Here is a 15,799-nt window from a genome sequence, read left to right as displayed (position 1 = left end):
AGAGTCCGAACGGCAACGTCTGGAACTGGCAATGGCAATCCTGTACTGCGAATCTCAGATAAGCTTGGTGAGGAGGATAAATGGGAACATGCACGTAAACATCCTTTATGTCTACTGACATCATGAAGTCCTCCTCCTCCAGACTGGAAATCACTACCCTCAGGGATTCCATCTTGAACTTGAACCTTTTCAGGTAGAGATTCAGATTTTTAAGGTTTAAAATCGGTCTGACCGAGCCGTCCGGCTTCGGAACTACGAAGAGGCTTCAATAAAAACCTTCTCCTTGCTCTGACAAGGGTACCAGGACAATGACCTGATCCTGACATAATTTTTGAATTGCCGTTGTTACTGCCTCTCTTTCTGTAAGAGTAGCTGGCAAGGTAGATTTGAAAAATCGGCATGGGGGGGACGTCTTGAAACTCTAGTTTGTACCCATGGGACACTATTTGTAAGACCCATGGGTCCAGGCCAGATTGAATCCGGATTTGACTGAAAAGTTTCAGACGTGCTCCCACCCGAGCGGACACCCGCAAGGGAGCCCCAGCGTCATGCTGCAGATTTGGCAGAAGCAGGGGTGGACTTCTGCTCCTGCAAACCGGGAGACGCTGCGGATTTCTTTCCTTTTCCCCTTCCCCTACCTGCAAAAAGGGGGAACCTTTGGCCTTTTTGTATTTGTTGGGCCGAAAGGACTGCATGTGAGAGTGATGTGTCTTTTTCGCCGGTGTAGGAGCATAAGGCAAGAATGTCGACTTAGACTAACGCATCCAGCCCATCACCAAACAAGGCCTCACCTTTATACGGGAGAGCCTCCATATTTCTTTTGGAATCTGCATCAGCATTCCACTGGCGAATCCACAACGCCCTCCGAGCCGATACTGCCATGGTAGCGGTTCTTGATCCCAAGAGACCATTATATTTCATGGTTTCTAGTACGTATGCAGCAGCGTCTTTGATATGACCTAACGTTAGGAGTATCTCGTCTCCATCTATTGTGTCAATGTCTAATGACAAGTTTTCTGACCACTTTTCAATAGCACTACTCACCCACGCACAGACAATGGTAGGCCTGAGTAGTGTCCCATTGGCCACATCAATAGATCACCTCACTCACTTGTGGTGTGTCGGCTCCTTAAGTGAAGCCATTCCAGGCGCAGGGAGAAACACCTTTTATGACAAGGCCCTGTCTAAAATGCGGGGTGACTCCCACCTTTTGGAAAAAGGTAAGCTGTCTGAATTCCTTTTGGGCATCTGAAATTTCTTTTCAGGTTAAATCAGACTCCCTTCAAGAGACTGTTCAACTCCTGAGGTGGAGGGAAAATTACATTACTTCTTTATTAAAGTAAACACTCTCCTTGTGGTAAAAGAGGGGGCTTCCTAACTTCTAACACCTCCTTTATAGCTAAAACATGTTTTGAATGCTTTTTGCTGACTTAGGACCTATTCCCCTGGAATCACTAGTGTCGACACAGGAATCAGAGTCCGTGTCGGTATCAGTTTGTACTACTCGTGCAAATTTGTATGTGACCCAGAGGGGTCCCTGTGGATGAAAGGCAGAACTATTAAAAATCACATCTTCAACAGATTAGTTTTAGTTTTCTGCATGGATTCAGTCCAACCTCTTACTGATATGATTCACACTATCATGTAACCTTTCATCCAGTCAGGTGTCATATTACACCTCTGTGTCCCTAACTTGTCTCCCACAGAGGAAGAGTTCCCTGCCACAGACATGTCACACACGTGCACAACCACACCACAGACACTCCGGGACTTATAGGGGACAGACCCACAGTAAAATCTGTCAGAGGGACACAGATAGGATTTGCCAGTTCACAACCCAGCGCCAGTAATACGTCTGTGAACACAAAATGCCCACTGACATGCAGCGGTTTTTATGCCGCCAGCCCCGCGGTACCCTTAGCCGTCACTTTCTTGATTGAGGATCTCTCTTCTAACACTCACCTGTCTTCTGACTTCTGGCTCTGTGATGGGGGGTGACGGCAAGCTGTGGGAGTGAGCATTTAGGCACGGCTAGCGTTCAGTTCCCTTCAGGAGTTAATGGTGTCCTCTCAGTCAGAGGCAGAGCAATGAAACTCTTTAGGAAGTTAGTTCCTACTTCTGCCCCCTCAGTCCCACGAAGCAGGGAGACTGTTGCCAGCAGTTCTCCCTGAAAATAAAAAACCTAACATAAGTCTTTTCAGAGAAACTCAGTAGAGCTCCTCTGGAGTGCATCCAGTCTGCCTGGGCACATTTCTAAAACTGAGGTCTGGAGGAGGGGCATAAAGGGAGGAGACAGTTCACATCCTTGAAAAGTCTTGGAGTGCCCATGGCTCCTGCGGAACCGTCTATACCCCATGGTACTGAAGTGGACCCAGCATCCTCTAGGACGTATGAGAAAAACCCTGTGTTATGTGACAGCAAATGCAGAGCACAAACAGAGGACTTAAGCAGTATGAGGTGACTGAAACACACAGAGAAAAATACAAAACAGTATATCCTGTGGAACACTACATTTTAAATGAGATCCTGACGCACTTAGCCCCCCAGGGTACAGAATATAGTGATAGCAATACGTGTAATACACAGAATAGTATCCACACAGCAGCTACAGGCACACAGAGTCACAGGTACAATGCAGAAATTATTTCATATAAACGATAAGACTGCACTGGACTAGTAAATATACATATAGATATGAATGTATACAGATATAACAATGCACAGTAAACACTGGATGTATATCACAGAATACTTGTACTAAGTATTCATATAGCAGTACACTTGTTCTTAATTAATACTGACTAAAATGACATGTAGAATACTTAAGTGTCTGTAAATACACAGCGCTGACAAGACAGGCAGTTTCACAGAGAAGACAGTGCCCAGCAGTCCCGGAGGTCAGCCCAGCTAGTAGTGAAGATGGCGCCAAAATCTCAGCAGGGAGTGAGGGAGAGAGAAATGCCGCTCCAGGGCAGGAACAGCAGCAGTAGCTGGCGCCCGGAGCTGGGGTAGGGGCTACAGGTCAGCGCCTTACCCCTCTGCTGGACTTCACCACCGGGTACTATGGAGCCTATTACAAACTGATTTTTGTAAATCTGACCTGTGCACCCTGTCCTGGTGTATATAGTGGGGTCCCTGTATGGCCACAGTGTCCACGCCAGCGGCGCGGCCCTTCTCCTGGGACCATGACTGGATCGCAATTTACCGGCGGGACCCTCTTACCTCCTCCCTGTCATGCCGCCACGCGATCCAGGAGAGCAGCAGCAGTGGTGTGCCTAGAAACCGGTGCGTCCCCGCTGCAAGTACCTGGGAACCAGGCTGCGGGAGTATGCAGCGCCGCTGAGGGAGGTGATGGAGCAACAGCACAGCATGTCAGAATGACATAAAAAGTGCTGTGGCCCTTGAAGTCTTCTTTAAAAGCTTTTTTCAGGGCTGCCTAGCGCAGCCGCCCGTTAGTGACCTGAACTGCAGGCACCAACAAACTGAGCTCCTGTGCCTGAAGGCGGGGCTATAAGGGAGGCAGTGTAGTGCATCCTGGGAACAGTCAAAGCTTTAGCCTGATGGTGCCTCGGATCAAGATCCAACTCTACACCCCGATGTTATTCCCTGTGGAATACCAGTGTACCCTGCTGCAGAAATTCTGTTTTAGAAGGAATATTGACACAACTTTACATGACACAATTTAATGTAACAAAATTGAAGTCTACAGACTCAAACAGTTCATATGGAGAATGCTGTAAAGAGTTCAAGAGCAAGTTGGGACAATTTAAAACTAAACTTTTGCTCTCTATCCTAGCAGGCTAGAGGGGCCTTGACTCTTTGGAGACCAAAGGCCCTGCAGCCAAGCATATACGTGTAGACACGCATCTGCTGTCCAAATTGTCCACTTCTTAATGGCTACAGGACATCTCCTCTTAAGGTTGTTGCCCCTCAGCCACCAGTAGTTATTGTTGAATCTTTGGAGACAGCCTAACGAATATGCTGGACAAATGGTAATCTGACTTGTTCATTTCAATATATGCTAGATCTGGATGCCTTGAGTGGAAGCTTGCAAATTGAATTGCCTTGCACTGAATCAACATCCACTTAGAGCAAACAGACTTTAAATAAATAGTCACTGTAGTAAGACAATCTCGTCTCCCAGCAAGATTACTTTCTTCTGTCTATTATAAAACAAAAAATATAATTCGATGGACCGGTACCTAGGTCCATTTTAATAATAAAGTTTTTGATTCTCCCAAACATCTCTAGTCTGGACCATCATTTACAAATTAGTTTGGAGAAGACTGGACAATCCATTTTTGATTAACAGGTCACTTCCTTGATTTCTGTGAATACTCTTGGCGCTGTTGCCAGGCCAAAAAGTAAAGCCAAAATTGATAATGGTGAGAGTGGACTTAGGAAATTTAGGACTGTCTTTCAGATAGCCATTTTGCCTTGTCTTCTTGAAAACGCCTAGGCATGGGGATTTTAGGAGATGTGTATCTCTAACTCAGGCATCTGAAGTGGAGCTGAACCAGTAATCAGAGAAATTAAGAAAGTGGGCTCCCGTCGAAATAATTGTGGTTTAGCAGAGTGCCCATCACACTGGCTTCTGATCTGTGGGTTTTGGGGCTGTTAGTTAGCTGCTTAGGTTTTCAAAAGAACCTAAGTCTAGTTCCTATAAATTTAGTAGGATTAACAAGAAGGAAGTGGCCTGACTGATAATTTTATCTAGTTCAGGGCCAAATAGGAGTATGGCGCACAAAAGGTTAAGAGTTCAAAAGACCTGTAGGACTCTGCCTCCCCTTCCCAGACCATAAAACAAAGGTGGTCATTCTGAGTTGTTCGCTCTGTATTTTTTTCTCGCAACGGAGCGATTAGTCGCTAATGCGCATGCGCAATGTCCGCAGTGCGACTGCGCCAAGTAAATTTGCTATGCAGTTAGGTATTTTACTCACGGCATTACGAGGTTTTTTCTTCATTCTGGTGATCGTAATGTGATTGACAAGAAGTGGGTGTTTCTGGGTGGAAACAGGCCGTTTTATGGGTGTGTGCGAAAAAACGCTGCAGTTTCTGGGAAAAACGCGGGAGTGGCTGAAGAAACGGAGGAGTGTCTGGGCGAACGCTGGGTGTGTTTGTGACGGCAAACCAGGAACAAGCCCTGAACTGATCGCAGATCCCGAGTAAGCGTGGAGCTACTCAGAAACTGCTAAGAAGTGTCTATTCGCAATTCTGCTAATCTTTCGTTCGCAATTTTGATAAGCTAAGATTCACTCCCAGTAGGCGGCAGCTTAGCGTGTGCAAAGCTGCTAAAAGCAGCTTGCGAGCGAACATCTCGGAATGAGGGCCAAAGTGTACAAAACTGCAACCACTGAGTCCGGAGTCCTGGCCTCAATTAGGCCCAAAAGAGCAGTACTGCTCAGAAACCAGGAGAAATAAATGTACCAATTAACATTTCCATAGACAACCCTGTGTAGAAGCATAGCTTGGGCACTTACTTTACAATAGAGTTTCCCTGACACTCGGGGATATGAAAGGAAGAGTATCTTCAGAATGTGTGCAGATTCAAATTAAGGGGTCTATTTACTAAGCCTTGTATGGAGATAAAGTACGATCCAACCACCTGCTGACATTTTTCAAACCCAGCCTGTGACATGGCAGTTGGGAAAAGATTGGCTGGTACTTTATCTCTGTCCATGGTACCAGGGCCGTAACTACGTGTGTGCCAAGTGGGCCTGGCACAAAGCGCAGTTGCCCTGAGGGCGCACGGCCAGCGGCATGTAATGAGTCAAATTGAGTCATTACATGCCGCCTCTGAAGTCTGCGCAGTGCACCGCCGCTGCACTGGGGAGGAGAGCTGCAGCGCCGGGCAGCGGAGAAGGAGGAGGAGGGAGGGGGACTGGAGCCGCAGCAGCGCTATTTCATTGGTAGTAAGCACCGCTGCAGCAGCCCCCTCTCCTTCCGTATTGGCTGCCCGGTGCTGCTGTGGATGCTGGGATGCGGTTCCTCCATCCCAGTATCCACAGCAGCGCCGGGCAGCCAATACGGAAGGAGAGGGGACAGCTGCAGCGGCGCTTACTACCAATGAAATAGCGCTGCTGCGGCTCCAGTCCCCTTCCCTCCTCCTTCTCCTTCTCACCTGCCTGCACCGAGGGAGCTGTACGAGGAGCCTGACTGCCAGCGGGGAGATGGTAAGTTTTAGCGCTGTGTGCAAGAAACTACATTGGCGCGCCCCCCCTCATGTAAGATAGGGGCAGTGCGCGCAATGGGGAAGGGGCGTGGCCACAAAATAATACCAATTCATACTACGGTGCACAGTAGTCTCCATTATTCAAATTACGCTGCACAGTAGCCCCACTACACCAGGTAGAGCCCCTTTTATACATTACAGCAGACAGCGTCCCCCTTTTTACACATTACGGCAGACAGCGTCCCCTTTTTACACATTACGGCAGACAGCATTTCCTTTTTTACACATTACGGCAGACAGCATTTCCTTTTTTACACATTACGGCAGACAGCGTCCCCTTTTTTTTACACATTACAGCAGACAGCGTCCCCCTTTTTTACACATTACAGCAGACAGCGTCCCCTTTTTTAACATTACGGCAGAAAGCGTCCCCTTTTTGCACATTACAGCAGACAGCGTCCCCCTTTTTACACATTGCGGCTGCCAGTCCCCCTTTTTACACATTGCGGCAGCCAATCCCCCTTTTTACACATTGCGGCAGCCAGTCCCCCTTTTTACACATTGCGGCAGCCAGTCCCCCTTTTTACACATTGCGGCAGCCAGGCCCCCTTTTTACATATTACGGTAGACGGTGTCCCTTTTTTTACACATTGCGGCAGGCATTCCCCCTTTTTACACATTGCGGCAGCCAGTCCCCCTTTTTACACATTGCGGCAGCCAGTCCCCATTTTTACACATTGCGGCAGCCAGGCCCCCTTTTTACACATTGCGGCAGCCAGGCCCCCTTTTTACACATTGCGGCAGCCAGGCCCCCTTTTTACACATTGCGGCAGCCAGGCCCCCTTTTTACACATTGCGGCAGCCAGGCCCCCTTTTTACACATTATGGCAGCCAGGCCCCCTTTTTACACATTATGGCAGCCAGGCCCCCTTTTTACACATTGCGGCAGCCAGGCCCCCTTTTTACACATTGCGGCAGCCAGGCCCCCTTTTTACACATTGCGGCAGCCAGGCCCCCTTTTTACACATTGCGGCAGCCAGGCCCCCTTTTTACACATTGCGGCAGCCAGGCCCCCTCTTTACACATTGCGGCAGCCAGGCCCCCTTTTTACACATTGCGGCAGCCAGGCCCCCTTTTTACACATTGCGGCAGCCAGGCCCCCTTTTTACACATTGTGGCAGCCAGGCCCCCTTTTTACACATTATGGCAGACTGTGTCCGAGAGAGAGAGAGAGATATGCCTAGTTACGGCACTGCATGTTACCTCCATCCCAGGCTTAGTAAATAGACCCCTAAGTGTCTAATAAAGTAAGTAGCGTAATGAAGGATTAAGGGGTGTATTCAATAACTGTCGGAAGCTGCCATCTTGTCGGAAAGTCGCCAGCTTCCGACAGAACTAGGTCAGAAGGAGTTCCGACCTATTCAATAGGGGCTGATTTTTTCCGACAAGTCGTGAATTCCCGACTTGTCGGAAAACACGTGAACCGGCGGAATAGCCGTCGATCCACGTGCTTCTGTTTGGAATGGTGCCAAATCCGACAGGTTTTGGCCCCCTTTCCGACAAACTCAATCCGACTTGAAAAGAAGTCGAATTGAGGAGATGAGACAAGCGGTGCTGCGGGCGGCTGGGGGAGCCGAGATCGGCGGCCGGCAAGTGGAGCTGGCTACAAGGGGACATGTCTCCTCTCTCCCTGCAGCACCTCCCCCCGCCGCAGACATGTCCACTCGCAGCCAGCTCCCCCCGCCGGGCTCTGCTTCCCCCGTAGCCTGCAGGCACCTCTTTCCCTGCAGCGCCTCCACCCACCACCCCAGACATGTCCCCCCGCAGCCCTACGGCCGCCGATCTCTGCTCCTCCCGCTGCCCAGCCTACCCCCGCCGCCGTCCCGCTCGCTGCCATCTGAACTCCTGGCAGCTGCTGTCAGCGCATCCGCAGCCACTGACAGCAGTGTACGCCCAAATCAGACAGTCGGATTTGGCCATCCATTGAATAGGGGTTGTCAGATCCATTCCGACAACTGCATGTCGGAATGGATCCGACTCTTAATGAATATACCCCTATATCTCTATATTGTATTTCATGTTTGAATGTTTTGTCTACCTACACACAGTAGTACTGCACTCCGACCTTAACGTGAAGAACTGAGGGCAGAGTTTGTTGTAGATCAAACATAAGAAAGGTGTACAAGCAGTGTTTTTGCTCAGAATAATGAAACTATTCTGAAAGATATCATTACTATAACATACACTGGTGCTCCAGTCACCAATACTATGATAAAAGTGAAGCACAAAGAGAAGATTAATGAAATAGCTGTAAAAATATAAGCATGTAAGAAATTCTGACAAACCTAGGTATGTAATCAGTGCTTTAAGGTATTCAAATGCTATCACCAATATATACTCAAACACTGGATCCATCTTGTACGGAAATGTCAGAATTATACCTGTCAGTCCATTCTTGCTGGTGTTCAGTAAAGCAGCGCGTTTTAAGCTTACAGCATGCCCTACTATTCTTGAGGTACATTCTTCGCTATCGTTGTCTTGAAAATGTATTCGCCTTGGCTGGAAACACTGCAGTCGACATAACCGAATATTGCTTAGGATCTCTGATAGAGACAGTCTGTTTGCACAATGTTTATCGGAAGCATTGGTCCATGAAATATCAGGAGGGGAATGTGCAACATGGGAAGAGCTTGAAAAACTAGACAACATTTCAGGGTCAAGCTGCTGTAGAATAGGGTCATGTTCCGTGGATAGTCGGTCCATTATAACCCTAAAACACAAACCAGAAAGGAAAAAATAAGATTTTACTCACCGGTAAATCTATTTCTCGTAGTCCGTAGTGGATGCTGGGACTCCGTAAGGACCATGGGGAATAGCGGCTCCGCAGGAGACTGGGCACAACTAAAGAAAGCTTTAGGACTACCTGGTATGCACTGGCTCCTCCCACTATGACCCTCCTCCAGACCTCAGTTAGGATACTGTGCCCGGAAGAGCTGACACGATAAGGAAGGATTTTGAATCCCGGGTAAGACTCATACCAGCCACACCAATCACACCGTATAACTCGTGATACTATACCCAGTTAACAGTATGAACAATAACTGAGCCTCTCAACAGATGGCTCAACAATAACCCTTTAGTTAAACAATAACTATATACAAGTGTTGCAGACAATCCGCACTTGGGATGGGCGCCCAGCATCCACTACGGACTACGAGAAATAGATTTACCGGTGAGTAAAATCTTATTTTCTCTGACGTCCTAAGTGGATGCTGGGACTCCGTAAGGACCATGGGGATTATACCAAAGCTCCCAAACGGGCGGGAGAGTGCGGATGACTCTGCAGCCCTGAATGGGCAAACTCTAGGTCCTCCTCAGCCAGGGTGTCAAACTTGTAGAATTTAGCAAATGTGTTTGACCCTGACCAAGTAGCTGCTCGGCAAAGTTGTAGAGCCGAGACCCCTCGGGCAGCCGCCCAAGAAGAGCCCACCTTCCTTGTGGAATGGGCTTTCACTGATTTAGGATGCGGCAGTCCAGCCGCAGAATGTGCAAGCTGAATCGTACTACAGATCCAGCGAGCAATAGTCTGCTTTGAAGCAGGAGCACCCAGCTTGTTGGGTGCATACAGGATAAACAACGAGTCAGTTTTCCTGACATTAGCTGTCCTGGAAACATAAATTTTTAGGGCCCTGACTACATCCAACAACTTGGAAGCCTCCAAGTCTTTAGTAGCCGCAGGCACCACGATAGGTTGGTTCAAATGAAAGGCTGATACCACCTTAGGGAGAAACTGGGGACGAGTCCTCAATTCTGCCCTATCCATATGGAAAATTAGATAAGGGCTTTTACATGACAAAGTCGCTAATTCTGACACACGCCTGGCCGAAGCCAAGGCTAAACGCATGACCACTTTCCACGCGAGATATTTTAATTCCACGGTTTTAAGTGGCTCAAACCAATGTGACCTCAGGAAATCCAACACCACATTGAGATCCCAAGGTGTCACTGGAGGCACAAAAGGGGGCTGAATATGCAGCACTCCCTTAACAAAAGTCTGAACTTCAGGTAGTGAAGCCAGTTCTCTTTGGAAGAAAATCGATAGAGCCGAAATCTGAACCTTAATGGAACCCAATTTTAGGCCCATAGTCACCCCTGACTGTAGGAAGTGCAGAAAACGGCCCAGCTGAAATTCCTCCGTTGGGGCCTTCCTGGCCTCACACCACGCAACATATTTTCGCCAAATGCGGTGATAATGGTTTGCGGTCACATCTTTCCTAGCTTTAATCAGCGTAGGAATGACTTCCTCCGGAATGCCCTTTTCCTTCAGGATCCGGTGTTCAACCCCCATGCCGTCAAACGCAGCCGCGGTAAGTCTTGGAACAGACAGGGCCCCTGCTGCAGCAGGTCCTGTCTGAGCGGCAGAGGCCATGGGTCCTCTGAGATCATTTCTTGAAGTTCCGGGTACCAAGCTCTTCTTGGCCAATCCGGAACAATGAGTATAGTTCTTACTCCTCTTCTCCTTATTATCCTCAGTAACTTGGGTATGAGAGGAAGAGGAGGGAACACATAAACCGACCTGTACACCCACGGTGTCACTAGAGCGTCCACAGCTATCGCCTGAGGGTCTCTTGACCTGGCGCAATATCTTTCTAGCTTTTTGTTTAGGCGGGACGCCATCATGTCCACCTGTGGCCTTTCCCAACGGTTTACAATCAGTTGGAAGACTTCTGGATGAAGTCCCCACTCTCCCGGGTGGAGGTCGTGCCTGCTGAGGAAGTCTGCTTCCCAGTTGTCCACTCCCGGAATGAACACTGCTGACAGTGCTAACACGTGATTCTCCGCCCATCGGAGAATCCTTGTGGCTTCTGCCATTGCCATCCTGCTTCTTGTGCCGCCCTGTCGGTTTACATGGGCGACTGCCGTGATGTTGTCTGACTGGATCAGTACCGGCTGGTTTTGAAGCAGGGATTTTGCCTGACTTAGGGCATTGTAAATGGCTCTCAGCTCCAGAATATTTATGTGTAGGAAAGTCTCCTGACTTGACCATAGTCCTTGGAAGTTTCTTCCCTGTGTGACTGCCCCCCAGCCTCGAAGGCTGGCATCCGTGGTCACCAGTACCCAGTCCTGTATGCCGAATCTGCGGCCCTCTTGAAGATGAGCACTTTGCAGCCACCACAGCAGAGATACCCTGGTCCTTGGAGACAGGGTTATCAACCGATGCATCTGAAGATGCGATCCGGACCACTTGTCCAACAGGTCCCAATGAAAAGTTCTTGCATGGAACCTTCCGAATGGAATTGCCTCGTAAGAAGCTACCATTTTTCCCAGGACTCGCGTGCAGTGATGCACCGACACCTGTCTTGGTTTCAGGAGGTCTCTGACTAGAGATGACAGCTCCTTGGCTTTCCCCTCCAGGAGAAACACTTTTTTCTGTTCTGTGTCCAGAACCATCCCCAGGAACAGTAGACGTGTCGTAGGGACCAGCTGTGACTTTGGAATATTCAGAATCCAACCGTGCTGTTGTAGCATCTCCCGAGCTAGTGCTACCCCGACCAACAACTGCTCCCTGGACCTCGCCTTTATCAGGAGATCGTCCAAGTACGGGATAATTAAAACTCCCTTTTTTCGAAGGAGTATCATCATTTCGGCCATTACCTTGGTAAATACCCTCGGTGCCGTGGACAGACCAAACGGCAACGTCTGGAATTGGTAATGACAATCCTGTACCACAAATCTGAGGTACTCCTGGTGATGATGGTAAATGGGGACATGCAGGTAAGCATCCTTGATGTCCAGGGATACCATGTAATCCCCCTCGTCCAGGCTTGCAATAACTGCCCTGAGCGATTCCATCTTGAACTTGAATTTTTTTATATATGTGTTCAAGGATTTCAAATTTAAAATGGGTCTCACCGAACCGTCCGGTTTCGGTACCACAAACATTGTGGAATAGTAACCCCGTCCTTGTTGAAGGAGGGGCACTTTGACTATCACCTGCTGGGCATACAGCTTGTGTATTGCCTCTAGCACTGCCTCCCTGCCTGAGGGAGTTGCTGGCAAGGCCGATTTGAGGAAACGGCGGGGGGGGGGGGACGTCTCGAATTCCAGCTTGTACCCCTGAGATACTACTTGAAGGATACAGGGATCCACCCATGAGCGAGCCCACTGATTGCTGAAATTTTTGAGACGGGCCCCCACCGTACCCGGCTCCGCCTGTGGAGCCCCAGCGTCATGCGGTGGACTTAGAGGAAGCGGGGGAGGACTTTTGCTCCTGGGAATTGGCTGTATGCTGCAGCTTTTTCCCTCTACCTCTGGGCAGAAAGGACGCGCCTTTAACCCGCTTGCCCTTATGGGGCCGAAAGGACTGTACCTGATAATACGGTGCTTTCTTTGGCTGTGAGGGAACATGGGGTAAAAATGCTGACTTCCCAGCTGTAGCTGTGGAAACGAGGTCCGAGAGACCATCCCCGAACAACTCCTCACCCTTATAAGGCAAAACTTCCATGTGCCTTTTAGAATCTGCATCACCCATCCATTGCCGAGTCCATAATCCTCTCCTGGCAGAAATGGACATTGCACTTATTTTAGATGCCAGCCGGCAAATATCCCTCTGTGCATCTCTCATGTATAAGACTGCGTCTTTTATATGCTCTATGGATAGCAATATAGTGTCCCTGTCTAGGGTATCAATATTTTCCGACAGGGAATCTGACCATGCAGCTGCAGCACTGCACATCCATGCTGAAGCAATAGCTGGTCTCAGTATAATACCTGTGTGTGTATATATAGACTTTAGGATAGCCTCCTGCTTCCTATCAGCAGGCTCCTTTAGGGCGGCCGTATCCGGAGACGGTAGTGCCACCTTCTTTGACAGGCGTGTGAGCGCTTTATCCACCCTAGGGGATGTTTCCCAACGTGACCTATCCTCTGGCGGGAAAGGGTACGTCATCAGTAACCTTTTAGAAATTACCAGTTTCTTATCGGGGGAAGCCCACGCTTCTTCACACACTTCATTTAATTCCTCAGATGGGGGAAAAACCACTGGTAGTTTTTTCTCCCCAAACGTAATACCCTTTTTTGTGGTACCTGGGGTAACATCAGAAATGTGCAACACATTTTTCATTGCCTCAATCATGTAACGTGTGGCCCTATTGGAAGTAACATTAGTCTCATCGTCGTCGACACTGGAATCAGTATCCGTGTCGACATCTGTGTCTGCCATCTGAGGTAGCGGGCGTTTTAGAGCCCCTGATGGCCTTTGAGACGCCTGGGCAGGCACGAGCTGAGAAGCCGGCTGTCCCATATTTGGTATGTCGTCAAACCTTTTATGTAAGGAGTTGACACTTTCACGTAATTCCTTCCACAAATCCATCCACTCAGGTGTCGGCCCCGCAGGGGGTGACATCACATTTATCGGCATCTGCTCCGCCTCCACATAAGTCTCCTCATCAAACATGTCGACACAGCCGTACCGACACACCGCACACACACAGGGAATGCTCTGACTGAGGACAGGACCCCACAAAGCCCTTTGGGGAGACAGAGAGAGAGTATGCCAGCACACACCAGAGCGCTATATACACAGGGATTAACAAAATAACTGAGTGATTTTCCCTTATAGCTGCTATATATATATATATATATATATATATATATATATATATATATATATATATACTGCGCCTAAATTTAGTGCCCCCCCCCCTCTCTTTTTTACCCTTTGTTGCTTGAAACTGCAGGGGAGAGCCTGGGAGCGATCCTTCCAGCGGAGCTGTGAGGGAAAAATGGCGCCAGTGTGCTGAGGGAGATAGCCCCGCCCCCTTTTCGGCGGACTTCTCCCGCTTTTTTATGGAGTTCTGGCAGGGGTATTTTTCACATATATAGCCTCTGGGACTTTTTTTGCCAGCCAAGGTGTTAATATTGCTGCTCAGGGCGCCCCCCCCAGCGCCCTGCACCCATCTGTGACCGGAGTGTGAGGTGTGCATGAGGAGCAATGGCGCACAGCTGCAGTGCTGTGCGCTACCTTGTTGAAGACCGAAGTCTTCTGCCGCCGATTTTCAGGATCAACTTCTTGCTTCTGGCTCTGTAAGGGGGACAGCGGCGCGGCTCCGGGACCGGACGATCGAGGTCGGGTCCTGTGTTCGATCCCTCTGGAGCTAATGGTGTCCAGTAGCCTAAGAAGCCCAAGCTAGCTGCAAGCAGGTAGGTTCGCTTCTTCTCCCCTTAGTCCCTCGTAGCAGTGAGAGTCTGTTGCCAGCAGATCTCACTGAAAATAAAAAACCTAAAATATACTTTCTTTTTCTAGGAGCTCAGGAGAGCCCCTAGTGTGCATCCAGCTCAGCCGGGCACAAGATTCTAACTGAGGTCTGGAGGAGGGTCATAGTGGGAGGAGCCAGTGCACACCAGGTAGTCCTAAAGCTTTCTTTAGTTGTGCCCAGTCTCCTGCGGAGCCGCTATTCCCCATGGTCCTTACGGAGTCCCAGCATCCACTTAGGACGTCAGAGAAAAAAGGTTTATTACTGCTCTCATATGACATGAGGAGTCACAGAGTCTGATGTGATTGGTCTTTACAGATTCAAAGATACTCTTTAGAAAGACGTAGTATTAGGCAAGTGGAACAATCATTTTTAGAGTCTAAACTAAACAAAAAAGTGCTGGAGCCTTCGACAAATGAAAACAAAACTTGACTGAAGAGCAAAAACAAAACATTTTACCTTCCACCTCGGCCCAGTCGTCTCCTTGCAAATCCTATGCACCGTCTTGGGACTGTGAGAGTGGTGAGGCAATGCTTATACCGAAGCCTAGTCAGTCCTGACAAACCTGGGTTTTCCGAAGGATCGTCGATTTGGTCCACACGTGGCTACAAACATAAACAACCCAGTAACTATGAATACATTTGTATTAGAACAGGCAAATAATTAACCTTTACTCTGACACAATAGATATACTCAACATTGAGCATCTCAATGAAAGATCTACTATGATGGTTGTCTATATACAACCAACACAGGTGTCATTTAAAAACCCTGACCTGGTTTGCCGTGTCATTGGATATGGCATTTTTAAGACTTTTAAACCTCTACAATAAACTGTCAATAAAACCCTATTTCGAGTATCAGAAACTACGCTTACAGTAGTAGTTTCAGAGCTACCTACCTCCAAGCTGTTTGCCTCAAAAGTGTGACAACCGAAACTGAATGGTTGGCAGCACAATTGATAACACAGTTCATCAAATAAGCTATGGTGATCGATTTAAGGAGGATTTTGGTACTTGATGATAATCCCTTTTTCGGAAGCCATAGGGGACACTTGCACAACTTCAAGACCGTGGGGGTGATGATGGTGGCTTACAGGGAGCTGGCACTTTAAATAATCTAAGAAGTGAAACAGGCTCCTCACCCTCTATCCCTCAGTTATGAATTAGCCGAGAGGAGATGGGAACAAGAGAACAGAACTATACAAGGGAAGAGAGCACATAACAATCAAACAGAACAGGTCATCAATGAAGGCAAGAAAACAGTGATGGGCGGGCGGCCGGCCGGCCAGTGTCCCCTATGACTTTAGAAAAAGGGATTTATCGGTAAGTACCAAAATTCTCCTTTTTCTGTCAGCCACTAGGGGACACTA

At 48.5% G+C, this 15,799-nt stretch overlaps 1 protein-coding gene across 1 annotated transcript in view; it reads right to left on the bottom strand.

The window, feature by feature from the left end:
- EPC2 (enhancer of polycomb homolog 2) overlaps nucleotides 1-15,799 on the bottom strand; it is a 257,740-nt gene that overhangs the window by 59,120 nt on the left and 182,821 nt on the right. The window contains exons 9-10 of the mRNA XM_063933750.1: nucleotides 14,887-15,032; nucleotides 8,614-8,942 (exon numbers count right to left, since the gene is read on the bottom strand). Of these exons, the coding sequence (XP_063789820.1) occupies nucleotides 8,614-8,942; nucleotides 14,887-15,032 (475 nt within the window). The remainder of the gene's footprint in view (nucleotides 1-8,613; nucleotides 8,943-14,886; nucleotides 15,033-15,799) is intronic.

This window comes from Pseudophryne corroboree, chromosome 7, assembly GCF_028390025.1.
Source record: "Pseudophryne corroboree isolate aPseCor3 chromosome 7, aPseCor3.hap2, whole genome shotgun sequence".
Lineage (NCBI taxonomy): Eukaryota > Metazoa > Chordata > Amphibia > Anura > Myobatrachidae > Pseudophryne > Pseudophryne corroboree.
Note: the sequence above shows the minus strand (reverse complement) of the source record. Positions and strands in the feature narration are given on the sequence as shown.